The following is a 26794-nucleotide window of genomic DNA, read 5'->3' on the forward strand; positions in this document are numbered from 1 at the left end:
ACGAAAAGTTCATAGGGATAGTGTTTTCAGTGAATTATAGTGGAAAATTTTCCAAAAATGCGAAAGAGGAGTGTTTTTTTTAGGAAATTGTACCTGGTGGAGGAATCCAATCAAGTTTTAGTGAAGTTTTTTTTTCATTTTTTCTTTAAAAATTGTCGAAAGTGAGCCCTTCTGTGCATCATTGTAGTTTGTAGAGTCCTTGGAAACTATCACCCCATATTCCAAATTCTGACACGTGCGAAAAAGGGAAAATTGAGAGATTTATTGTCTTCTCTGTAGTATTGAACAGTCGAGAGATTTTTTTATGGAATGCAGCAGGAATTTACCACACAGTAATAACAAGATGAAATTAGCAAGTTGAATTCTATTAGTTGAACCAAACTAGTTGTAATTTCGAATAATAATCACTAAAAAGAAACTATTTTCAATTGAAAAGGAATCAATTAAATTTCAGAATTAGTAAAATTTAATTATTTGTAATGGCTCAAATGCAATAAATAGTAATAATAATTACTATAATAGTAATAAAATGAAGCAACAAAATAGCATAAACTTCATTCAACTGACTGATTGAATCGATTAAATATTGCTACGATTATCGTGTGTAATATGTAGAATGAATAGAATCAATTCGATTGTCGTAGTAATTTTTCAACCGATCATCGCTGCAAAAAGTGCAACTTTCAACAACTTTCGTTTAAACTCATTCTTCTTCTTTTTATAATTGTGTACAATTTCAGTGAAACTTTTGGAGGAAAATTCAACTTACTTTGCTTTTCTACTACGGAAATACAACTTGCTTGCTTTTCAACTTTGCTTACTACGATAATCGTTGCAAATTTACTACAATTATCGATGCTTGATTTTCTATTATACACGATAATCGTAGTAATTATTTTTTACTGTGCAGGAAGCCCTTTGAGGATCGAAATACAAATACATATAGGGAGATTCTTGAGTATTCTACTCAACGTGATTTTTGACTAGGATTTTTTTTTGAAAGGTTAACTCTTTCGCGTCATTAGGGTCATGTATGACCTGGGGAAAAAGCAATTTTTTTTTTGACTATTTACATTAATTGAAATCTATCGGTTTGTGAACGACATCATAATAGAAAGATGTAAGATTCTTATTCTAATTTTCTCAAGACTCCAGATATTTAGGAAAAGAAAATATTTGAGATCAAAAATCACGAATTTCGAACTTTGTGAAATTACTTTTCTTTTTCAAAATTTTTTATATTAATTTATTTTTTTCAGCAAAAAGTTCTTTAGAACCACAAAATAGAATATCCAAAGATTGTATATTGCATATTTTGATATAATAAACTACTCTCAATTTTCCAGAAAAGCGTGTAGAATTTTCCGGGTCATATATGACCCTGTGGTCGCCAAGGGTAACAGTGTTTTCGTCCCAAACCTATAGCGAAATGTAGTTGGGACATTGTTTTTCTTTGTGAAATGCAGGTGGGACATCTTGCTACTGGACATTTCATCTTATATCTGATGAATTATAACATATTTTGCAATATTTTAGAGTATTCTGCAAGCGTCTTATATTGTGCAATTGTATTGTGTGTGAATAAATATGTGGATAAGTTTATTTTTGCCAAGTACCACTCAAAATATTGTGACAGTGACTTTTCAAAGGATTACCAGGAAGATTCCTTGAACACCAGGAGTACAGTGTTCATCAAGACAATCCAGTTTGCCATGGTTTTAGCCAAATTAATAACTTCAAGTAAAAAAAAAAACTCTTAAAAAGCCCGTGATATAGATTTTGAAAATGGTACAGTAGAGTCTCTTAAATTCGAACGCTCGGGGGGTATTTTTGACATTTCTCACCTCCCAAATTCGAACGATTTATTCAAAACTAACGAAATTTGTGTGAGATTAAATTGTACTTTGAATCAAATTCCCGTACTTTCTCGCAAGTCTTAGTGGTAACATACTTCCTTTTCATTTTACACGACCACAATGTATGTAAACATTCAGGAAGAAGCACATAAATATAATTTTCATTCACCAAGAATACGAACTTTCTAACATAACCTCACAATTGACAATTTGAATCCAAACGGCGCCGAATTTGAGAGATTCAGATTTGAGAGACTCTACTGTATGTACACTTCCCTTGAGGACAATAGGGTCATATATGACCCGGGGTTTTTCCGAGTTTTCACGCAATGGAAATTTTTTTCCTCTCTGAAGTATTATATTTGATCATAAAGCATTAAGAAAAACTCAATTTTACATGAATTCATCTGCTAAATAAAAGTGTGACGCGAAAGAGTTAAGGTGGCGAAAAGGACTTACTCTACTCTAGTTCAAAAAATAAAATTTTAGAACAAAAAGTAGCGTTTGGATACAAGTGACAAAATTGTACCAATAATGCATTCTTTTTTTAAAGGGATGTACAAAAATATTAGTCCTTCTCCTGAAAAATCTTAATAATGCACAATTTGTAGTTTTATAATAAAGCTCTCTGAAAAAAAAGTTTCAGTCAAAATGTAAATTAGATCTTAAGATATTAAGTACTTTATAGAGAATTGTGAAACATTGGTACAATTTTGTGCGGCACTGTGTACAATACATACGATAACCCTAGGGTCAAACATTAATTTTTCTGAGTGTAAAAAAATCGTTGTTTGAATTTCAAATGTGCCATAAAACCGTTCATGTTTTATTAAAGTTAGTACAAGTGCTCGCTACTTGAATCCTGGTAGCGCTAGTGTATACGCTACTCAGAGAAATGTCAAAAAAATTGTTTATGTTCTGCTGAAAAGTCGATTTTCGAGGGAAAAATTGCATTTTTACCGTGAAATATGGAAAATGCATCTACGCAATTGCATTCAGGATACAGTTTTGGATCTCAGATGATAGAAGACAATAGAGATGTAGTAGAAATTGGAGGTGAAATTGCATCAACTGGCGAAGAAAGGGTCCAAACGGTGGATTTCAATCAAACGACAATATCAAAACTTTTAGGTTAATTTTCAGGATTCCTGCTTGAAATTTAGCCTTTTTCTTTGGAAAAATACAACTGGGAATAATTTCAGATGCGGCTGACAAACTTGCAAAGATCCAGCAGACTCAGAAGCGAATTGCTGATATTCTGGATTTGGTGCAGGATGAAGAGGAAGACAATCTCGAAGGGACCGTGACGTTTCCATTGAAGACCCTCAGGGAATTCCAGAACCTCGAGAGGATGTCCAACAATGACGCCTACAGGAAAAATTTGGTAATTATCGAGCTGGAATTTGTAGAGAAATCAGAATGTCATGGACAAAATTCCCTTTCAGACAAAATCTCTGCGAATGTTGCTGAACAATGGAAGCATTCAGGATCCAATTAAGAACCTTCTGGATGATTCTATTGTGATGTACTTCTCCTGGGACGATCCCAAGACACCCACAGTTGTTTCCCTGAAGCAAACAATCTGCTTTGGGCACGTCATTTACAGTAAGGAAATTTTGCTTTTCCTGAAAGATTTTTTTTTAAAAGGTTTTTCTTGCCCTTTCAGATGCTCTCGGACTGGGCTTCCCGGACTACGCTAACTTTGTCCAGTCATGCCTCTCAGTGGCCCAGCAGAGATTTCAGAGCAACAATATGAATGAAGTTCATATGACCCGAACGGAGCCCCAGCTTCATCAGTTTAGCTTCATTTCTGACATTGCCCAGAAGATTTCCGACATTGAGATCTTCCAGAGAAAAATTGAGTCATACACGGGCTTCAAGAAGCACGAAATTGATCCAATGGTTTACCTTCCCATCGCCTCTGTGGAGAGTTTGGACAGCCTGGAAAAGGTTTTGCAGTACAAAGCGATTCAAGACGTTGTGGTGAGTACAATTCTGAATGTCATTTTGTTCTCGAAATTTCCAGAAAAGTTACCAATTTGGTTCGGTTTTTAATTGTTAAAACTTCCCAAAAGAAAGCAATAATGATAGATAGCGTGAAATTCAACGTCTTCGAACATTAAAAGTGTGTAACAATACCGCTAGGAGCTCTCATCAAAATAATTTTCTTTCAAACTTGAAAGTTAAATAGCCCAACAACTTTGGGATTAAACGCAAAAAGCTTAAGCCCCTGGAGCTCCCGGTTCCGAGCATTTTCTATAATAAGCTAAAAAAATCAATCACCGATGGCAAGGGGTCAATCATATTTAGGAACCCTTGTGAATTCTCTGACAAACATTTCGTGGCAACTCGCGAAACTCAAAAATTGCATTTCGAAACCAGAGAAACGCACGTTTTGCTTCGCGAAACTCAAGAAATCCAATTATCTCATCGCGAAACCCGAGAAATTCAGTTTTTGCTTCCCGAAACCCGAGAAAACTAAGATTTGCTTCGTAAAACCCTATTTTTGCTTCGCGAAAACCCAAGATTTGTACCGCAAAACACAAGAAACTCAATTTTTGCGTTGAGAAACTTGAGAAAACCCGTCTTCCTTTTCTCTGAAAATTTTATTTCATGGACCGGACGTCACTTGACATCCATTGACAGCCTTCGAAAAACCCAAAAATTGCATTGTGAAACTGGGCAAACCCATGTTTTGCTTTGTGAAACCCAAGAAACCCAATTTTCTTATCGTGAAACTCGAGAAACCCACTTTTTGCTTCGCGAAACCTGAAAAAAAAACCAGAATTGTATCGCGAAACCCGAGAAACCAAAGATTTGTTTCATAAAAGCCGAGAAATCCACTGTTTTTCTTCGCGAAACTTTAGAAACACATTTTTTGCATCGCGAAACCCGAGAAATCCAAGAAACCTAATTTTCTTATAGCAAAACTTGAAGAACCTACTTTTGGTACGTGAAACTCGAGAAACCCTAAATTTTCATCGCGAAATCTAAAGATTCCGAAAACTGAGATTTGAGCATTGCGAAACCCAAGAAATCAATTTTTTTTCTTTGCGAAACCCAATTTTTGCATCGTAAAACCCAAAAAAAACCCAAGAATTGTATCGTGAAACCCGAGAAATCAAAGATTTGTTTCACAAAAGCCGAGAAATCCACTTTTTTTCTTCGCTAAACCCAATTTTTGCATCGTAAAACCCAAGAACTCAAGATTTGCATTGCGAAATCCGAGAAATTCACTTTTTGCTTCGCAAAACCTGAAAAAAAAAACAAGAATTGTTTCACGAAACCGGAGAACTGAAAGATTTGTTTCACAAAAGCCGAGAAATACACTTTTTTCTTCGCGAAACTTTAGAAACACAATTTTTGCATCGCCAGACTCGAGAAACCCAAGAATTGCATTGTGAAACTGGGCAAACCCATGTTTTGCTTTGCGAAAGCAGAAAAACCCAATTTTCTCATCGCGAAGCCCGAGGAACACACTTTTCTTCGTGAAACTCGAAAAATCCAAGATTTGCATCGCGAAATCTACTTTTTGCTCCCCGAGGCCGGAGAAAGCTAAGATTTGCATCGCGAAACACAAGAAATCCACTTTTTTCTTCGCGAAACCCAATTTTTACATCGTGAAACCCGAAAAACCCAAGATTTGCATCACGAAATCTACTTTTTGCTTCCCGAAACCGGAGAAAAATAAGATTTGCATCGCGAAACTTGAGAAATCCCAGAAATCCACTTTTGTCTTCGCGAAAACCCAATTTTTGTATCTTGAAACCTGAAAGAAAAAACCCAAGTTTTGCATTGTGCAATCTGAAAAACCCACTTTTTGGTTTGCGAAACCTGAAAAAACCCAAGAATTGCATTGCGAAACTGGAGATTTTTTTTTCATCGCGTAACCCGAGAAACTGGAAACCCTCGTCAGTGAGTTACTCTTTGATTGGTGGCGTAGCAATGGCTTGAAAATTGAAACTAATTTGCTTTCTTAAAGTTGGTATTTATTGAGTTGATTAAATTTTGCAACCTTGCAACCTAAACATATGAACTAAACAGGTATTAATGGGATTCAAAGTTTACAAAATTCAAAATACCATATTTTCAGTTCTGTTTGACCGGTTTTGATAATTAAGAAAGCTACAAATAAAGTGTATCACCAAATACATTTTACATTTTAGATTTAGGGAGCATTTGAAATTCTTAGAACTGACGGAAGGAGCCCTCAAAACTGATTTTTGCAACATAACCTTAAATAAGTGAGATTGCTAAGAATCTCACCTAATATTTCAATTCCCTGTTAAATGGTTGTTTTTCTACAGTATTTTTTAGTTCATTGTTCAATCTACTTGTGGATTTTTCAGTTTAGTGTAAAAAGTAGCCAGATTTGACTAATAAGTTAATTCGAAAAGTTTTAGGTTAAGTTGAGCCCAACTAGAAATTTCACAGATTTATGCAACAGTGTCCCTTTAATAAACGGCAGAATAAAATTATAATTAAAAGTTCTTAAAATTTGACTTATGCCAAATTATAACCTCAGAAACTTGACAGATTCTTTCAATTTTAAATATTTCTGAAGTGTTTCATAATCTTAAACATACACATTGTATATTTTGAATCATAACTGACGAATTTTGGAATTTCCTGTTTTGCAATTAAATTGCTCTTTAGAGGTTAAGTTATATGTAACCTCAAATACTAAGTAACCTCTTTAGCAAATGGTTGCTTGCATCAGTAACGGTTAGTTTAGTGTAGAGGTCGTATGAGAATAAAGTCCATTTGGGCGAATTTTCATAATGGATTAAAATATTTTGAGGTTAGAATTTAATCTTTTAAATAAGACAAATCATAAGACAAAGAGAAATCCGACATCGTCAGATCGAGCCCAAATTTTTGATCTACGCATTTTGACATTCGTAGATCACGAATACTATGTAAAGCTTTTAAGAAATTGGAAGCTTTTACGAAAAAAATGGATGTAAAATTTTGACTTTATTTTGAACTTGTTTTTTCCAAATTATTTTCGAAACAAACATTTAAACTTCGTGTGCCTACCGCTAGTTGCGCTGTAGGCTAAACTAGTTTTCAGTATTTCAAAGTAAAACTCTTTGAAATGGCAGTTGCAATCTTAAATTATTTATCATTACTACTTGATAAATTTTATCAAGTTTTTACTATATAGTTGCAATTATTTCCTTTTTAGATTCCATTTTGTAAGGAACGATTTGAGATAGACAAATCGTTTCAGGGCATTGTTTCTGATTCTTTTTTGGCTCAATATTCCATTAATGGAGAAAAGAAGAGATACGATCTATTTAAATATAAATTCTTCAATCATTCTCTCTACGGTGAGTTCTTTTCTGTTGCACTTCCTAAAATATAGCTATAAAATAACAAAAAAAAAAAACTAAATCTTTAGTTGCATTGGGAATGCCTCGTTTGGATTACGAAATTGAGGTTACACATCAGATAGATTCAGCGAGTGAGAGATTGTTTGGCAAAGTTGCTGAAGCTGTCAGAGAAAATCCTCCAAATATGGATGATGAAACTTTCGAGAGAGCAAATAAAATTGTGAAACATCGAAAGATAGTTCTGATGAGGAAGGAGGATTTGACTGAACAGGGAATTCCGAGGAAATTCAGGGAGATTCTGAGGAATTATGCTTGTCATAAGAGTAGTAGAGCAACAGTCTTTAAAGATTCAAGCAATTACATATCATTCTCCAAAGTTGATGAAAAGGAATCTACAAATGTAATGGATGATGTAGAGGAGAAGGTTTCGAGGTATTTTCCTCTGAAATCCAAAAAAGCTCTTCGATTGCTTCACATCAAATTAACTGATGATCATTTTCAGTTTACATTGGTAAGTTACTAAAATTTTTAGGACGTCTACAGAAGAGGATAATTTATTTGAATAATTCCATAGATAGTGGGAAAGTAATAAGAGGATTTTCTGAATAAGCCCCACCCATAAACAATTTAAGCCCCGCCCCCTATAATTCCTTATATTCAAATATTAATAATTTCCAGTGATCTTAAGAGGATTCGACTTTTCGACACTTGCATTCTTGCGTACTTTTCATTTTTTAAAATAAAAATAACTACTTTGATTGACTATAATTCCTAAGAGGGGCGTGGCCTATTTTTTTTAATGGAAATTTGAAGAAAACTCATTTTTTTTCCTTTAAAGTTATGCTCTTCTGTAGACATATAGATTTTTTTTCTAATGTACAAAAAAATTATTACAAATATTTAAATTTTTAAGCAACAAACCCTCGATGCATTCTACCACAATCGCAAGTTTTCTATCAAAGATATTGTGTCGGATGAATTTCTGAGCAATGTCAATGAAGTTGACTTGTTCAGTACCTTTCTAATGAAGGAATTCCTTCCGGTGATTCTGACTCTTCCGCCAAAATCTTTCACTCAAATGGCCAAAATGGAATTTAGAGCTCTCAAAAGTGCCTTCGAACTGAAGAAAATCACTCAAAATGAGGTGATTCAGTTGAAAATTGAACTAGGACAAACTGTTAATATTGCAAAAAATACAAATGGGACAATCAAAAAGTACTTACCTATTGCAACAATAGCAGAATTTGATGATGTGGAAAGAAATCTCGAATATTCAGATTTCTATAATGAAATGGTGAGGAAACGTTCTTCAGAATGTTAACTGAATGTTTTGGGCCTTTTTTATTGCGTTCGATTTTGATTAACATTCCAATTTTTCAGTCAAATCTCTGCAAAACGCTTCTGATGAAGCAGAAAAAATTCAAACTAACTGATTATGTTGCTGAGGAACTTTTGATCAAGTACAGTGCAAGAGGAAGTGCAAATACTTTGCCTTTGATGGAGACAAAACTCTTTGGTGACATTCTCAGGAAATTCTCAAAGCGCAGTGAAACTGATTTTACGTCACTCCTACAGAAACATCACAGTATCGTTGTCAGTAAGCTCAAGAATAGCCATTTGTCATTCAGTGAATCCTCCCAGGGCTCTCAGGAAGTGTCTTCATTGGAGAAGAATCCTGACGAGAGAAGGAAGAAGCGTCGAAGGCAATTTATTGAAGTGATCCTTCCGCTGGAAAATCAAGAGCAATTGGCTTTGGTGAATGAGAATCTCCAAGAAGTTGGTTTTAAAACAGAGATTGTGAGTCTAGAGACAATTTTAAACCCACTAAATCAATCTTAATCTTCTTTATTAAATTTGCAGGAAAAGGTTTTTCGAAGCCTTCTTCAGTCTACTGAGCAAAAGACACCCCAAGAAATTCCTCTAGAAGACATTCTAGAAGACGATCTCATTTCTAAGCTCACGTGGAATGATAATGAAGTGACTTCACTGAAGAACTATTCCCTCTTCGTTGATGTACTTTACAGTAAGTACACAATACTTGACATTCTAGTTAAGCCACGCCCTTTAATAGCTTTAGGACACGCCCTCTTCTAAAGCAAATGCCAATCAAAATTGGCATTTATGATTTTTGAAAATCCAAAATAAGCAAACATTAAAGCAGTTTGGAACTTATCTACCTTAGTCATTTTTATCTGTACAAGAGTTCAAATAATTCCGTCCATGATACAATTAGCCACACCCCTTAAAAACATAGAAATCAATTTTCCATTCAAAAATGATAAAATAATAAAACATACGATTTATAGTTCCATTAATTTTCAATCTAAAGAACACTTTTGTGGGAGAAAATAAAACTAACAGACGTAGAAAACGTAATATAGCAATTTTGTTTTCATAAAAAATTGGTCAGTGTTTCAAGTGTTTTAATCAGTTATTAACTGAAAACATTGAAAATGTGCAGTTCAAATGAATTTTGGTCAATAATGGCTCGGGCACACCTTTTAGATCAAGAAAATTTCATGAAGTCGAATTTCGGATCCCTTTCTTTCTCACATGTTTTGCATAATGTCTATCTCATTCTCTCGCACTCTTCTTCTCTTAAACATCATTCCAAATTAAATTTAGCTCAATCGAATATGGTATGCGAAAGAATGATATAGTCATATGTAAAAATTGTGAGATAGAAAATGTTTCGAATTTCGACTTCATGAAATTTTGCTGATCTAAAAGGTGTGCCGGATCCATGAAAAATTGATTTTGGTTATTAAATAATTCAAACTGAGCAGTTCATAATTTAAATTGAACAGTAAAAATTTATTTCAGTCAGGAAAAAATCAGATTTTGTTAGTATAAAATAAAATTTGGTCATAATGGTTCTGGAACACCTTTTAGATCAGGAAAATTTCATGTAATCAAAATTAACATATTTTTCTTCCTAAAACGATTTGCATATTTGGAGTACGAAAGAATGAGATAGACATATTCAAAGCGTGTGAGAAACAAAGGAATGTGAATATCGACTTCATGAAATTTTCCCGATTTAAAGGTGTGCCGGAGAAATCAAAAATGAATTCTGGTTAGTAATAAAATCAATTTCGTTTAGTAAAAAAAATAATAAATTTGCTGTGAATTAAAAACATTAAAAAAAATTTCAATTCGTTCAACAAGGAATCTAATTTGGTCATTGAAACAAAAATAGATTTTGGTCAATAAAAAACCAATTTTGGTTAGAAAAAATTCAAACCGTTTAGTAAATAATTTAAAGTGGTGAGCAGTAGAAATTCAATTTATTCAGCGAAAGAAATCCATTTTTTCCAGTAAAAATGGATTTTGATCAGTAAAAAAGATAATTTTGAACAGTAATAAAACCAATTTTGGTTAGTAAAAAATCGAACTGGGCAGTTGTTCATTGAAAAATTCAAAGTGAGCAGGAAAATATCAATTTGTTCAAAAAGAAATTTATTTTGTGTCATAAAAAACAGATGGATTTTAGTCAATATAAAATAAATTTTGGTAAGAAATAAAATCAATTTCGGTCAGTGAGCAGTAGACATTTATTTTAGTCAACAAAAAATCAAATTTTGTTAAGAAAGAAATAGATTTTTGCCAATAAAAAAAGATGATTTTGGTCAGTAATGAAATCAATTTTGGTTATTAAGAAATTAGAACTGGTCAGTTTATAATTCAGATTATTCAGAATGAATAGTAAATTTTAATGTTTGGCAAAAAATTAAATATTGTCGGTATAAAACAGGTTTTGGTTAGTAAAATATCGATTTTTGTCAATAATAGAATCAATTTTGGTCAGTAAAAAATTCAAACTGATTATGTCTCCGGTACACCTTTTAGATTGGGAAAATTTCATAAAGTAAAAATTCACATCCCTTTATTTTTGAAAGAAAGATTCTGCATATGTCTATCTTACTCTCTCGCATTTTTTTCTTCTTTTGAACATCACATCAAATTAAATTCAGCCCAAATTTGACTCCGAAAGAATGGGACATATTTATGCAAATTTCTCGAGAAAGGGAGGCGAATTTTGATTTCATAAAATTTGACTGATCTTAAAGGTGTACTGGATGCATTAATAATTTAAAATGAGCAGTAGTATATTTCGATTTAGTCTAAAAAATATAATTTTGTCAGGAAAAGAAACAAATTTTGGCCAATAGAAAAGTCGATTTTAATGAGTGTTAAAATTAATTTTAATCAGTAAAAAATTGAACTTGTCAGTTTTTAATTTAAATCTAATTTTCTTATTAAAACAAAAAAAATAGATTTCGGTTAGTAAAATATCGATTTTGGTAACTAATAAAATATATTTTCGCCAGTAAACAATTCTTACTAATTAAATAATAATTTTAAATGTTACTCTATGTTCTTCTAGAAATTCAATTTACTCTGAAGTAACTCAAATTCGGTCACTAAAAAAATAGTGCAGCAAAAAATTATTTTTTTTGTCAACGAGAACATCGAATTTTGGTCAGTAAAATAAGCACCTTTGGTAATTTGGGAAAACAAATTTGAGTATTGATGAATGTAGAACTTCCAAGTGAAGGGAAATCTTAACCTAATGGCTTCAACACACCTTTTAGATCAAGAAAATTTTAAGTAATCAAAATCCACGTCTCTTACTTTCCCAGTTCCTTTGTTTAAGTTTCTCCTACTCTTTCGTACTCTTCTTCTTTTTTATAACATCACACCAAATTCAATTTAGTTCAATCTAAATTGAGGTGCGAAAAAAGACTGGGGCTGACATATTCGAAGTGTTTGACCAAGAAAAGTATGTGAATTTTGATTTCAAGAAATCTGCCTGATCTAAAAGGTATGCCGGAAGCAAAAGTTTAAAAAAGTAAAATAAAGTGTATTTTGTTTTCTGCAATTAAATCTTAGTTGCTATGTTACATAAACTATATTTTTTATATTTTTTTTTACTACTCAAAACTGAGTTTTTCTTCTGCCCAAAATTAATTTTTTTACGACTCGTGCACACCTTTAGATCAGGAAAATTTTATGAAGTCTAAATTCGCAAAACTTTCTTTTTCAATCTTACTGCATATGTCTACACGGACTCTTCTTCTTCTTTTAAATGTCATAACAAATTAAATTTAAGCTCAACCAAATTTCGAGTACGAAAGCATGAGACATAAAAAAACGTTTGAGAAAGAAAGGAATGTGAATTTTGATTTCATGAAATTTTCCTGATCTAAAGGTGTGCTGGAACCATTATTTATTAAAATACATTTTCATTGCAGACTAAATTTGCGGATTTTCCTTGTTTAATTATTTATTTATAAACGTTTTGCAAAAATATTGACCACAAAATGTTTTTGCCAAAAATCCTTTTGACATCCCAGAAATTAGGGTCAAACCATATTTTTTGCGATTTTCTATGATTTGGTTATTTGGTAACAGAACATCTAGCTTCAATTGAATATTTTTATTCTGGGTTCAATTTAGGTTAATAAATCTAAATGAATAGTAGAAATTAAATTTACTCAGAAGTAACTTAAATTCGGTCACTAAAAAATAGTGCAATAGAAAATATTTTTTTTGTCGGCGAAAATATCAAATTTTGGTGAATAAAATTGGTTTGATTAATTGACCTTTGGTCAAATATAAAAAATATCAATTATTGGTGAATTTAGAAGTTGCAGTGGAGCGAGGTTTTAAGCTAAGTTTGAAAAAACGAAGATAAAGTGCATTTTGTTTTCTGTAATTGAATCTTAGTTGTTAAATGTGTAACATAAAATCATTTTTTTTTACTTGTCGAAATTCAGTTTTTCTTCTGACCAAAATTGTTTTTTTTATGACTCCGGCACACCTTTAGATCAGAAAATTTCATGAAATCAAAAATCGCAAAACTCTCAAACTTGTGTCTATCTCACTCTTTTGGACTCTTCTTCTTCTTTTAAACGTCATAACAAATTAAATTTAGCTCAACTAAATTTCGAGTTTGAAAGCATGAAATATTACATTTAAAAAACGTTTGAGAAAGAAAGGAATGTGAATTTTGACTTCATGAAATTTTTCTGATCTAAAGGGTGTGCCAGAGCCATTATTTATTAAAATTGGTTTTTATTGCAGGCTAGATTTGCGGATTTTCCTTGTTTTTTTCATTTTTTATTTATAACCATTTTTGCAAAAGTATTGACCACAAAATGTTTTAGACAAAAAATCCTTTTGCCATCCCAGAAATTAGGGTCAAAACATGTTTTTTGCGATTTTCTATGATTTAGTTGTGTAATAAAAGCAAATATCTTCCACAATTAAATTTCTCAGGGTAAAAGGGCCTATCTTATATGCATTTCTCATTTAAATTAGCTCATACTTGCTCTACGCAGCAAAAAATCTTTCTTAAATTAGTTCGTAAATGTTTGTAAATTTCTACTGGGAACTTACTAAATGTTAGAAAATGGTATAACTCACTAAAAATTTGTAAATATTTGTACTTTTTCACAAACATCGTAACACGAATACTTAACGAACCTTTTTTCGCTCTTTTACAAACATTTGTTCGTAAAATTTTGTCATTTGTTCGTAAAGGTTTGTCAGACAAACAAAAGTATACGAACAAATGTTTGTAAAAGAAAAAAAGAAATGCTCGTCATGTTATCATAATCATGAGCAATGTTTGTGAAAAAAGTACAAACTTTTACAAACTTTTTAGTATATACTAAAAATTGTACTAAATACTTTTTTTCTGTGTAAGCTTCATGTAGGATAAGTGTGCCAAATTTCGGCATAGTTGCATACAAGCGCCAAAGTCTCAAGTTTGAAATGTAATATTTTTAATAAAAATTGATTTTTTTTATACCTTCTTCTTAAGGAGTGTTGCTTGGAACCTTGTAAACCGTTTATCGTCTTTATTTACTCTAAAATCATTCTTAATACATTTTAAAATGAATAAGAATATAGACATAGCTTTGGTATTTCGACCACCTTCATTCTCATAGTTCCTTGCCCTTCGGGAATTCTTTCAATGTCTTTTTCACGTCATCTCGTTTGTCGAAGCTACATTTTTTGTTATTCTTTTGCATTGTATAATCTCTAGAGTACGTAAAATCTAAAAGTTCATGGAAATTCGAGGAACAAAAAAGGTGGCCGGAATTGCAAGCTGGCCGGAATTTGGCACACTTACCCTAACTATTTTCAAAAACAGCCTTTTAAAATATAATTTTCTTTCCAAAATTTGTTATATGCGTTATAGGCTTACTATTTATTTTCAAATAGAGTGCAGTGCTTTAGGGTTATTTCTTTGTTTTCCTTTAATTAGACTTGATGAAGGTCGATTGGGAGGAATTTGACAAAATGATCCAGAGAGCTTTTGCAAGATCGATTACACGGTGTAAAGTCCTCGAAGGAAGATATGATTTTGCAATTATTCCACCGCAAAAGAAACAACGAAAAATTGAGAGTTCATCAAAAACGACCTCAGTGCCGCCGGTCAAAGAAGAAACTCCTCTGCCATCGACATCGCTAGAAGAGTCAATGGAGCCAGAAGATCTAGAACCCGGAGAGATTCCAAGGCCTATTCCGTCGGAAGATGAAGATTCGCAAGATATCGTTTATGAAACTGACGAAGAAAGCTCAAGTGTGAAAGGATTCGAACAAATACTGCCGATCAAGTCAAAAGAGGAATTCATTCAGATGGAGAATCTCTTGACGAACAAACACTTTGCAACGTACTTTGTAAGTCAATTGAATATTTTTTTTAGGGTTTGCATTTATTTTGAAACTTTTGGTTTCATTCAGGGTCTTCTCTGTGGAAATTGCGAAGACAAAAGTACTCTGTTGAGTAGCATTATCACGGATAATGCAATGAGATGTTTCACATGGGAAGGATCTGATGAATTGCTTAATTTTAGCAATACAATGCTCTGCAGCATTGTTTTGAACAAAGCCTTTGGGGCAAAAGTTGAACTTCTCAAGGAGATTATTGATTCAGTGGGAACGAAAGCTCTCGCTCAGGATGTCAAAACTTTGTTTCCCATTTCCAGCAAGGAAGATCTTAAGACTGTTGAGTCCTACGTTCCTCATATTAAACTCAAAATGGTGAGTCTTTTATGAGCTTTTTTTCCAAATGCTTAGCTTTTCTTATTTGACTTTTTTGGCTTTTACCAATTTTTATTTGATGAAAAAAATAATTTTCAAAGTTTTTCTTTTCTTAATTTAATAGCAAAGGAAAAGTGCAAAATTTTGACATTTTTAGCGAAAGGGAATATTATTCTAAAAAAATCGTAATTGACAAATTTTCCTTGCAACGTTTGAAATTTTAAACTTTACATTATTTTTCAATGAGCAAAGGATATTTTAACGAAAAGATGGCTCAGCTTTTTCAGTCGAATTGAAATATTACCAAAGGGTGGGGCAGTTTCACGCAGCTGAACTTTTTTTTCACAAATATGAACCATATTCAAACTGTTTCATTAGTTTCTCTTGAGTAATTGTCTATAAAACATTATTTGTTTCGTTCTATAAAACATTATTTTCAAAAGTAATGCATGCGTGAATCTACCCCACCCTCCTCTACTTAATTTCCAACCAAGTGATTAAGACCTTGATAAATGCAAATATAAGACTAAAAATTCTTATTAATAATTTGATTTTTTCTTTTTTTTTTAATATCACTGCAGTTGACATTTTTAATATTAATCTTTTTAATTGAGAAATTTAATAATTTGCTTTTATTTTATGTGCAAAAAGGAGAAATTTGGTGGAGGAAATTAAGAATTTCCATGAAAAAAATGCAGTTCTATTTTTTCTATGTTTTAAAGGTTATTACACTGAGAAAAAACGGGGCTGCGATCAACTTTTTGTCCTCATAACTTTAACACTTTTTAGGTGTAAAAATATATCAACATTTTTTAATGTTAATTTTACACCTTTTTTAGGGTAAAATTAACATGAAAAAGGGTAACTTTAACCCCCAATACACATAAAAAGGGTAATATTTACACCGATTTCGAATCAATACTACAGGGTAAAATAAACATTTCCGGGATATTATTTTAACTTTTTCGGATTTCTCTCACAGTGTAGGAAAAAGATCCCAGAAGCAAAAACGAAAATACAATTATTTTCGTTTTTGTTATTATTTATTATTAGTGTATATTTTTATTATTAGTGTGCCAAATTCCGGCCAGTTTGCAATTTCGGCCACCTTTTTTGTTCCTCGGATTTCCATGAATTTTCTAGTTTTACACACTCTAGAGATTATACAATGCAAAAGAATAACAAAAAATGTAGCTTCGACAAACGAGATGATGTAAAAAAGGCATGGGAAGAAATCCTGTAGGGCAAGGAACTATGAGAATGAAGGTGGCCGAAATAGGGCACCAAAGCTATGTCTACATTTTTATTCATTTTAAAATGTATTAAGAATGATTTTAGAGTAAATAAAGACGATAAACTGTCTACGAGGTTCTAAGCAATACTCCTTAAGTAGAAGGAATAAAAAAATCAATTTCTATTAAAGATATTACATTTCAAACTTGAGACTTTTGTGCTTGCATGCAACTATGCCGAAATTTGGCACACTTACCCTATAGGTTTTCGTTTTTAATTTTGTTTGTTTTTATACTTAAGTATCACTTTACATTTTGTATTTTTATTATTAATATTTTGATTTAAAAAGCTGAATAATTTTTTGATCCATGATGGTTTCCAACCCGGGTGTATTGGTTACAATCGGTAATGCATTGGGAAAGTACCCTCCTTATTCAGTAATAATTTTCCCAATTTTAGAGCTCTCTCCGGTTGAGGTTTTTTCTTTACCGATTCGAAGGTATATCAGAGAGAACTTACCTAAAAATCCGTTGGAAGTTCGAACGTTTAAACCGAAGAAAAATTACACAAAAGTGAGCAAGTTCATGAAAAGGACATTTATCTCAATAAAATTGCAATTAAAACGTTATGCGATCCTGAAATTGCACGAAACTACACAAAAAATTGTTGCCATTGTTGACAATTGAAGTGTCAAGAATACCGAAATTCGAATATCCATGTTTATTTGGTTTCATTCGAAAACTGTTTCTACGATTTCTCTTATTTTTGGATATGTTTCGGATATGAACCCTCTTGACATCATAAGAAGGTCAAGGAGATAAATTCCCTCCGGATGCGTCCGGGTGTGCAACCCTTTCACTGGTAAAAATAAAAGGATCAAATTGATCCAAATTTGATCTTTTAGCAAAGAATGGATCAAATTAACATGTTCTATTATGGAAAATGTGCAATCAGAGTTTGAAATTTGATCCATCCTTTTGTAAAAGGACCAAATTTGGATCAATTTGATACTTTTATTTTTACCAGTGTTCAGGACAGGAAATCACAAAATTCTTTGCCAAAGCTTTCGACTCTTCAACACGCCTTCCTTAGTGGTCAAATCTATGATTTGTCTCTAAAATTCCGTCCACACTGTCTATCCATTACTCCAAATGAGGATTACAGGGAAATTTGGGAATTTGTCGCGGATGCTCCTTCTTGGACATTGATCTGAGACCAATACCCCATTTTCATCCGACGTAATCGAAGGTCCGACTGATCGAAAAATTGATTTTTGAAATTTCGATTTCAAATATTTTGAAAAGTAGACAATGCTTTTCCTTTAAATTTTAGTATGTTGTAGCTGAGGTCGACACCTTTCCAACAGTGGGTTGCACTACTCCCTCGATGTTCCCTAACCTGAGCTATAATCAAAATGTCTTGGCCAGACCATTTTCCAGTGTTTATGAAGAGATTTCGATGATTTTTTTTTGTATATTGTATCTGAGATCGAGACTTTTCCAGCGATGGATCGCACCCGTTCCTACTCCAACTTAATGTGCCCCTACTCTTACTAGGGTGGAATCACCACTTCTCGCTAGTGCCCCTCTTTTCGCCACTTGTATTTAAATCGCTATTTTTTGCGATTTGTGAAATAAATGAGCCGCAAAGTTCTTTGTATTTTTACTGCTGCTACGTATAGAGCCGAATAATAATAATTATTCTTTTTGTATTTAGGATTTTGAACATTTTTTAGAGTAATATTTTAAGCAAGTGCATCGAATCCAATATTTCTTACTAAATATACTTAAGTGTCATCAAATTTTCATCAAGCAAAAAATACCTTTTTGGATAAATAATTTGTCTATTGAATATTTAATTACACTTATGGAATACATAAAATTTGTATTTAAGTTAATAATTATTTCATTTTATATTATTTTTATATAAAAATGAGGCATGGCGAAAAGTGGTAATATTTTGGAATTATTTTACCACCTGTCGCCATCTATTTTCAATAGGCGACGCTAACTTCATTTCATAGATTCTCAGATGCCAAATTAGCATTGTTTACTTTCTGCAATAGACCTATAAATTCAATTCTCAAATAACAGTGAAGGAAAATCGTTTAAAGTGAGTAATAATAAGGTGATCATGAGGAAAAAGAAATGCTAAATGTATTCTTTTTATAACATTGCGTAAAATAATCGAGTTTGAACCTTTTCAAGTGGGTGGCAAGAAGTGGTTACAAAACTGGCGAAAAGTGGTAAAAAGTGGCGACGAAGTGGTTATTTTTGCATTGTTAATAAAAATCAGTTTTTAGGTACTATCGCGTTAAATTCTAGGACTATTGTTTTCAAGAATCTAGAGCCAATATGTATATATAAGTAGCTTTGTATCAAATTTGAGTTATCTTGTAATAAGAGTTCAAAAGTTATAATAACATCAATTCCTCTTTTCCCTAAACACGGCGATAAGTGGTTACTGCACCCCATATCAAAATTGACCCATCTCTATCTCTAATTAAAGAACTTTCTCTTTCTTTTGTTAGCTTTCTGTACTCAAACTATGTAGAATTTGAAAATATCCCAAAATTTTATGTATTATAATTTTCTTGAATATGTGAAAGTAATTGGTTTTTTATCTGTTTTCTTTTTGCATTTTCAAACTTTACAGATCAATCATTTCACAGAGTTGAAACAGCAAATTGGAAATGAAGTTTTTGGTCAGATGTTTTCCAGTGAATTGATCAACAATCCAAATTTGTTTGAGCTGGAGAATTTGCCTAAAAGTCAGTTTTACAAGGAGGTTATTCAAGTTGTGTGGAAGGATCTTAGGAAGTGTCAGGTTATCAATGCCATTAGAGATAGTCTTGAGACTCCTGATGGTTTCTTCAAGCGAATTCTGCCAGTGAATGAAATGAATTTAGGTTGGTTTGAGCAGAGGTTGAAAAGGAAGGAATTTGTAGATTGTTTGGTAAGTTTATTTTTCTGTATAAAAATAAATAAATTGAAATGAGGATTTTTCTCTAATGAAAAGAGTTGATTTTTTCCAGATAAAGATTTGCCAGTGTTTCGTTGAAACACATTCTGATGGATATTTCCACAAGTTGATCGACAGTGATCTTATACAGCAGTACAGCTTCAACGGAGACGATGGATTGAGGTCCATTGAGAAGTCATCGCTGTTCAATAATGTTCTGAGGGAGGTTTACAAGAAGTCTGAGAAGGAACTCTACACAAAGGTACAAATGGAATTGTACCTGGCTCAGGCTTTAGCTGACTACAAAAGTAAGTAAAACCACTCGTTTATTCTGAAGCACAAAATATTGATATACATTCAATTTCAAAACAGGGAAAATATTTCTCAATCACAACAGGAGATTTGTAGTAAAAATGTCTTTTTTGTTTTTGCTTATTTTGAGATATTGGCAAGATCTTTATGTTTTTCTTTTCCTATTTGAATATTTACTGAGATTTTATGAAAAAATATATGATTTATTTCTTAATATTATAAAAGATCTTTTTTGAAAATTGCAAATCTATTAAAATTTGACAACAGCAAATACTTACAGCTTGCACTTTATTCAAATGCAATTGAATATTTAATCTAATAAATATTTAAATTACTTTTCGTTCTCTGATTGGCTCGAGCTTGATGACATTTAAAGCTGTAGCCAATCAGAGGACGTCACGAGACTAAAATATTTAGAGGGATTAAATATTTAATTATATTTGAACTATGCTCTACTACAAATACAATTTTAAAAATATTTTATAAACTACGTCTACTTCAGATATTAAAATTCAGAAACTCTAAAAATTTATATTCTTAAAATAAAAAAAAGAATATGTTAGGACGTTTTAACATTTTTTTGCTTATAGTCAAATTAATGCAAAAAAAAATACCAATTGCTTTAAATCCATTTTATAAAATAGTAAATTAACTTTTTTCCAAAACAGAAAGAAATTTAAGAACTATTAATATTTTTTTGCTCTATTTCTAAGAGTTTTAATGTTCACTAATGTCATATTACTTCATAAAAATAAAATAGAACTTTTAAAATTGGTAATTTAATGCCAGTTTTTAGAGAAAATTGAAAAAAATGTATTTATGAACACGTATTTCTGTTTGACGTAACGAGCAATTTTTCTTTTTAATTTTGCAAAAATGAATGCTTTGTAAGGTAAATTACAAATTTTTGAATTACCTATTAACCTAAAAATATAGCTGTGACTTAAAAGAAAATTAAAAATGATCAATTAGAAGTCAAATTTGACCATTACTCCATTCAGAAAATTGATAGGTTTTGGCATTGGAAGCTTTTCAACATTGAAATTTTGAAATCTGTGAAAGGAATGAAAAAATCCGTCATGCTACATTACAAATTGTCAAATTAGATAGAATTCACTTAAATTTTAAACAAATATGAATAAATTGATGTCAACTCGTTATGAATCTGTAGCGAAACTGATATAAGGGGAAAGTGCCAATGTTTCGTTCGATCCTAAGCTTCGTAATGACTGATTTTTTCCTATGTTTCTGAATTAATATGATTACGCAATGTATTTTAAAAACTGGGCACTTTCTCCTGGTTTTTAGAATATGGATGCGATTAGATAGTTATTGAGAAAAAAAAATCATTACGAAGCTTGGGATCGTACGAAGCATGGGAACTTTCCCATACAACGCATTTCTCAAAAGTTACAGTTGTTTTAAAGTTCTCCAAGACCAAGAATACAGAACTTCCTTTTTCCGAGAAAAACTTGACCATTTTTAACAGAGAACTCTTAAACTTCATTCGACTTGTAATAGTCGAAAAAGAACTAAAAATCTGAATAGTGTCAATTACAAAAAAAAAACCTTTCCACTTTGAATGTTTTAAATTTGAAACAGAATACCAAAGTTAAATTTTAGGTTTTGATGTTAGGATTTCTTAAACTGGCATTAAATTTTCTAATTGTAATAATTTCTGAAATTTGATATGAATATTAAGTACAAAATACATTTTCTTTCCACTAATTTTTTCTATTATAATTTATAAAATTTTCCATGAAGATTTTGAAAATTTATCAACATAATTCTTCTGAGGAAAATTTAATCTGTTTTAGGAAAATTGATTTTTTTTTATTTTGAAAAATTATTAAGTATAGTCAAAAATTGATCTTTTAACAGAAGTTAGTTTTTATACAGGCCTGGGAATAATTTTACTGATCGTATAAGAAGAACAGAATAAATAATAGGAGTAACTTATAAATTTGTTATGGAAAAATGCGTAAATGGGACGAAATTATCAAACTTAGGTTCCATTCCTTTCTTTCTCGAAAGACTAGGTTTTCTTATCGGTATCTCACGGACATTTTACATTAAATTTTATCCTTAAATTTCTTTTTACATGTCTCTCCTATTGAAATCTGGTTTACAATCAAAAGGGCTAGATAAGTACTTCGACATAATTTACTGTTTATCGGTTCTCAACTAATATAAACCGATTCATGAATCATTAAAACAGTTTAGGATTAATACAATTAATTTTCAGACTACTTATCACTTCATAACAGATTCATTATCGGTTTACAACCGATTGAAACTGGTTCATTCTTGTCAGAAATTCCAAAACCTTTCCAAAATGCCCAAACACGGCTCCATTCGGCTGATAAATACGCTTTCTAAAGGGTTTTTGACATTTGACCTTGAAAACTCGTTATTAGGAATGATTCAACGGCATTTTCGTATATGAACGAATATCAGCTTGGGTAATCTCGGTAATTGAATTTTGTATAAAAATTAGTTATCGGTCATTAACCGGTTCATTACCAGTTCATAACCGATTGGAATCGGTTCATGATTGTCAAGAATTCCAAGACCTTTCCAACGAGTGAAAATATGACAACATTCGGTTGAGAAATACGCTCTCTTGATCTTTTTAAACCTTTGACCTTGAAAAACTGTTATTAGGAATAATTCAACGATATTTTCGTATATGAGCGAGTGGCCGCCTCGGTAACCTCTAAAACATTAAAAAATGAAAAAAAAAATCACACGACACGTTTTCGAGCAATCAATCCCAAGAAAAACATGGTTTTGGTGGGGAAGGGGAAGGGAAGGGGGGCGAAATTAAGGGCACATTAAATTGTTTTTAAAACAATATCGAGCAATTTTTCCTTCAATTTCAATTTTAATTTTTTATTTTATTCGTTGGAAGTACAGGGGCACAAGATTCCTTTATTGTTCTTGTTAAACATAAATTGAAAAAATACCATTCGTTGTCAAAAAAGAAAAGTAAGTGTCAAATTTTTGAAGATCTTCCTATTCAACTAATTGAGCGATTTTCATTTTTATATAAATTCTGCGGTCTAAGATATTTAATTCTAAATTAGGTCGCTGTTTTTGCTTTCAAAATATCTTTGGAAAAAATTACTTCTGACATATTTTAGTCTACAGCGCAATTAGTGTTGGTTTTACAAACTTCACTTCTATTAAAGATTTTCCGTCTGCTCGAAATCCTTTTATTTTATTTTTTTTTGTTTTGAGGAATTAAGATTCAAGATCCAAAATCAAACTAAAATCAAATTGATAAACATTTTCTTGATTCATTGCAACCAAGTAATAGTTAAAATGCTAACGGCGTTATCACACTTGAACATTAAAATTTTAATATGATTCACATTAATTGTCGCTTGTGAGCGTCCAAATATGTTATTTGTATCTTTGAGTCACTGAATATTTGGGGGTTTTCTATTTATTGATAAAGAAGTGGACTTGGTCTGCAAAAATAAGTTTAAATTGACCTAAACCATAAATATTTTTCACATTAAAAAATTAATGAGAAAATCGCATTAACTTTTCGCATTAATGCTATAAATCAATTTATATCAAATTTTGCGGGTCAAGTCTACCTTTTATCAACAAATAGATTAAATTTTGAATATAAAATGATTCAAACACATAAATTACACATTTGGACTCTCACTAGCTACAATTAATGTGAATCATATTAAAATTTTAATGTGCAATTGTGATAACACAGTTACAATTATTCTCAGGCCTGTATTATGTGTCATAGTTTGCAAATAATTTGAATTCTCCTTTTAAATGTGTTTTTTTTTTATTTTTCATATTTATTTCCAGAAACTTTTAAAATTAATTTTATTTCAAGAATTATTTTAAGCAATGTTGAATCACATTGAAGATCTTGTTTCATTTCTTAAAATTCACATTTATAATAAGATTGATAAAAATGTCACATAGTGCAATACAAAAAAACATGGATAAATCTCTGATCTTGAATTTATGATTTATTACAACAACTCTGCTGTTTGTTTGAATTGAGGATTCTTAACGTCATCTTTTGCTCTGAAATTTCTAGTTTCTGAATGAAGAGTCAAATATTTGTTTCTTACCCTTTTTCTTTGCAGGTGACAAATTGCAGAGTTGAGTGGATATTTGTAGGATGTGAAAGGGTTAAAGAGGAAGTAAAGAAAAGAAAAATATGAAGGGAAAAAAGGAGTGTGATATAAATGGGAGGGATTGGGGCGAGGGTGGTGGTAGGGGGGTGAAGGATATAGATAAAAAAGTGGACGGATCAAACTTTTTGCCAGATGACGCATCGGTTGTTGGATGGCATGGCGTATTGGCGCACAAGGTTGATGCGAAAATTACTGGCGAGCTTTTCCAGGGCCAGGAGATCCTTGATGCCCCACCTTGGGTCTTGGGATCGGAGCATGCGGTCGAAGTTGACATTGCTTTCGGGTGATATCACCCCGTTCTCCCCGAAGGGACCGTATGTGATGAGAAGGCCACCTGCGCGGAGCAACTTTGAGGAGTTCCTGAAGAGTCCTTCGGTGGTTTCGATCGGCGTGATGTGAATCATGTTGATGTTGATGATGTAGTCAATTGTCTTGCTACGAAGGTTTCCGCTGAATAATTCATGGGACCAGGATTCGCATGGCCTTGTGATGTCAACACGCACAGGAGGATGAATATTCTGTTCGGGACAGTGTTGTACGAATGTCCGGATGGATTCTAAGAGATTATCGTTGATTTCAGTTGGTTGGAATACAACATGGGGGAATTCCTTGGCAAAGTGCACAACATGCTGACCAGTTCCGGATGCCACTTCGAGAACTGTCGAACATTCACCAGATGGGGCCAATTCACGTTTTAGTACATCCAGAATCGGACCGCGATTCCGCTCTGCCGACGGATTCCTCAGCATCTTTGCCGAGGACGCGAGGGAACGAATGAATAACACGACTTTCCACAACTCTGCACCAGCGACAAGTGTTCCCTTCGGCGTCAAAATAAACACCGAGACCTTGGGTGCGTTGCGTCAAAGTCACATGGATGACCAAGAAACCAGAAAGAGATAGATATAGATGATTCTGGAGGAGTTTGCGTGTCTGTGCTTCCATAAAAATCCACAGGTAATTCAAATATTCAAACTTACCAACGTTTCAGTTGCGAATGGACGAATAGTAGGCTGTGTGGTCGTTGTCAGAACGTCCGACCTAATAACTTTAAAGCGAAGAAGAAGAAGAAGAAGGACGACAGTATCAATTGACAACAGGTAAAGTATTTTTTGTTGATTCTTGAGTTATTTCATTTCAGATTGGCGTGAAATCCATTAGCAAAGTGAAATGATAACTTTGGCTCTCGCTAGTATCGATTCGACACTATCTAATCTCTAGTATCGTTAGATCCAAATGATGAGATGAAATGAGTGTCGGCTCTTCTAGCATTGTCGACTCGTTATTGTGACACTTTGGGACAGTGCAACATAACTTCACCCTCGCTTGTTTTGCTTTTGCAATCTGAGTTCTTTCAGTATCTTTCAATATTTTTTTTCAAGAAAAGTGTGATATTAAGGTAACTCAACATTCATATTGCGTGAGAAGGTATAAAAATTTTGAAATCAAAACCACTCTGGAGCTTCCGGAAGATGTGTAAGTAATAAATTTTCACTGATATAAAAATCTATTTAATCACACGTATCTTTTTTATTTGCTTCAGATTTTTACAAAATAATTAACCCTTCTAGGAATCTCAGGAATGATATCCTTCTATATTCAATCAGTGCATGGATTATTGTTCGATTGTGGTGCTTTATAGTTGTGAAGGAAGGGCAGAAGCTTCGAAGAAAACTAACGAATCTATGGTCATGTCCAACAACTCATGAATTCCTGCTGGACAGATTCAACTTAATTACCATACATAACAAATTTCTCATAACTTCCTGGACAGCAGTGCCTCAAACATGACACCGAGCATGGTAAATGTTTCCTCTGATGAGCCTTTCTCGGTCAGTGCAAGGATAATTTTGTGATGGATTGAACATTATCAACATAATATAACTTTCCGCATTTGATTTGGCCTAGAATATTTCAAACAATTCCATACTTCATGGTGAGCCCAGAATGAATAAAATTTCACAAGAACTATTATTTACTACTAAAAAAAATTTCATAAAGAGGATTTAAGGGAATACAAAAAGGTAATTACTTACTAAAAAATGTAAAATTTTCACTAAATTTCACTTCGAAAGTACAAATCGACAGCTCTAGAGGTGTCGATAAATTAATGGCGAGAATTATCGATAGTAGCGACAAAAAATGCAAGTTATCATCTCGATTGTCCATAATCGACACTCCACAGTAGCGATGGGACAATTAGACAGAGTTATCATTTCACCCCAGATTGTTAGGGCTAGTCCTAGTTTTCGAAATATTTTTGATTAAAGTTCCTAAAAAGGTTGATTTTTCCATGTTTTCTGACATATATGAGACTACAGCGCCCCTGGTGTCAGTTGTACGAACTGCATCTATCCAAAGGATTATCGGGCATGTAAAGAAGAACAGGAGGGGCCTCGGTAGCTCAATGGACAAAGTATTGGCTTCGTGACGCAGAGGCGCTCGGTTCGATCCTTGATCGAAGCGCGTCCGGTGAATAATTGGAAAACAGTTTTTCACTATCCTTAAAAGCTACAAACTGAACGCAAAAATATCAAGAAGGAAGTATGATAAAAAGATAAGGGAGCAAAAAAGAAAAATAATAGGAAGAGATAAACGGAACAAACATATGAGAAAAAAAGAAACAGATGGAACTCGTATGTAAATAAGAGTGTGCGAAATGGCTATATGGACCTGATTGAGTCTGACAGCCAAAACGTAAAACAAGAGAGAGAGAAATAAATCGGTTCAGCAGAATCGGAGATATAGGCACCCAAGTATCAAAAAGCGGTAAAAACGGTTTTGCCTAGATTCCAGGCGCAAAACAAAATGAAATCAAAATGATAAGTATTTTCGTAAATCATTTGACCCTAGCAATAGAAAAAAT

At 32.5% G+C, this 26794-nt stretch overlaps 2 protein-coding genes across 3 annotated transcripts; one reads left to right on the forward strand and one right to left on the reverse strand.

Moving 5' to 3' along the window:
• Positions 1 to 2733: 2733 nt before the first annotated feature.
• On the forward strand, positions 2734 to 23965 carry LOC129807937 (uncharacterized). Of its 2 annotated transcripts, XM_055857550.1 has the most exons (14): positions 2734 to 2987; positions 3059 to 3240; positions 3302 to 3461; positions 3523 to 3839; positions 7045 to 7189; positions 7261 to 7703; positions 8106 to 8486; positions 8573 to 8989; positions 9053 to 9215; positions 14469 to 14884; positions 14948 to 15247; positions 19136 to 19435; positions 19515 to 19749; positions 23878 to 23965. In XM_055857550.1, exons 1-14 carry the CDS (start codon positions 2825 to 2827, stop codon positions 23895 to 23897), a joined length of 3642 nt encoding a protein of 1213 aa, XP_055713525.1. In that variant the 5' UTR covers positions 2734 to 2824; the 3' UTR covers positions 23898 to 23965. The 2 variants fall into 2 exon arrangements, with proteins under 2 accessions (XP_055713525.1, XP_055713526.1); XM_055857551.1 differs by lacking the exon at positions 14948 to 15247 and having other exon boundaries at positions 2743 to 2987.
• On the reverse strand, positions 19514 to 24806 carry LOC129807938 (methyltransferase-like 26). Its single transcript, XM_055857552.1, has 2 exons — positions 21147 to 24806; positions 19514 to 20982 (listed from the first exon to the last, which is right to left on the reverse strand). The coding sequence occupies exon 1, from the start codon at positions 24675 to 24677 to the stop codon at positions 24045 to 24047; it is 633 nt and encodes a 210-aa protein (XP_055713527.1). The 5' UTR covers positions 24678 to 24806; the 3' UTR covers positions 19514 to 20982; positions 21147 to 24044.
• Positions 24807 to 26794: the final 1988 nt, after the last annotated feature.

The sequence above is a fragment of the Phlebotomus papatasi genome, chromosome 3 (assembly GCF_024763615.1).
Source record: "Phlebotomus papatasi isolate M1 chromosome 3, Ppap_2.1, whole genome shotgun sequence".
NCBI lineage: Eukaryota > Metazoa > Arthropoda > Insecta > Diptera > Psychodidae > Phlebotomus > Phlebotomus papatasi.

Coding starts and splice junctions, on each gene's coding strand:
- LOC129807937 (XM_055857550.1), top strand. CDS start 2,825: ATGGAAAATGCATCTACGCAATTGCATTCAGGATACAGTTTTGGATCT. Junction 2,988..3,058: donor GACAATATCAAAACTTTTAG/GTTAATTTTCAG, acceptor GAATAATTTCAG/ATGCGGCTGACAAACTTGCA. Junction 7,704..8,105: donor ATCATTTTCAGTTTACATTG/GTAAGTTACTAA, acceptor TAAATTTTTAAG/CAACAAACCCTCGATGCATT.
- LOC129807938 (XM_055857552.1), bottom strand. CDS start 24,677: ATGCTGAGGAATCCGTCGGCAGAGCGGAATCGCGGTCCGATTCTGGAT.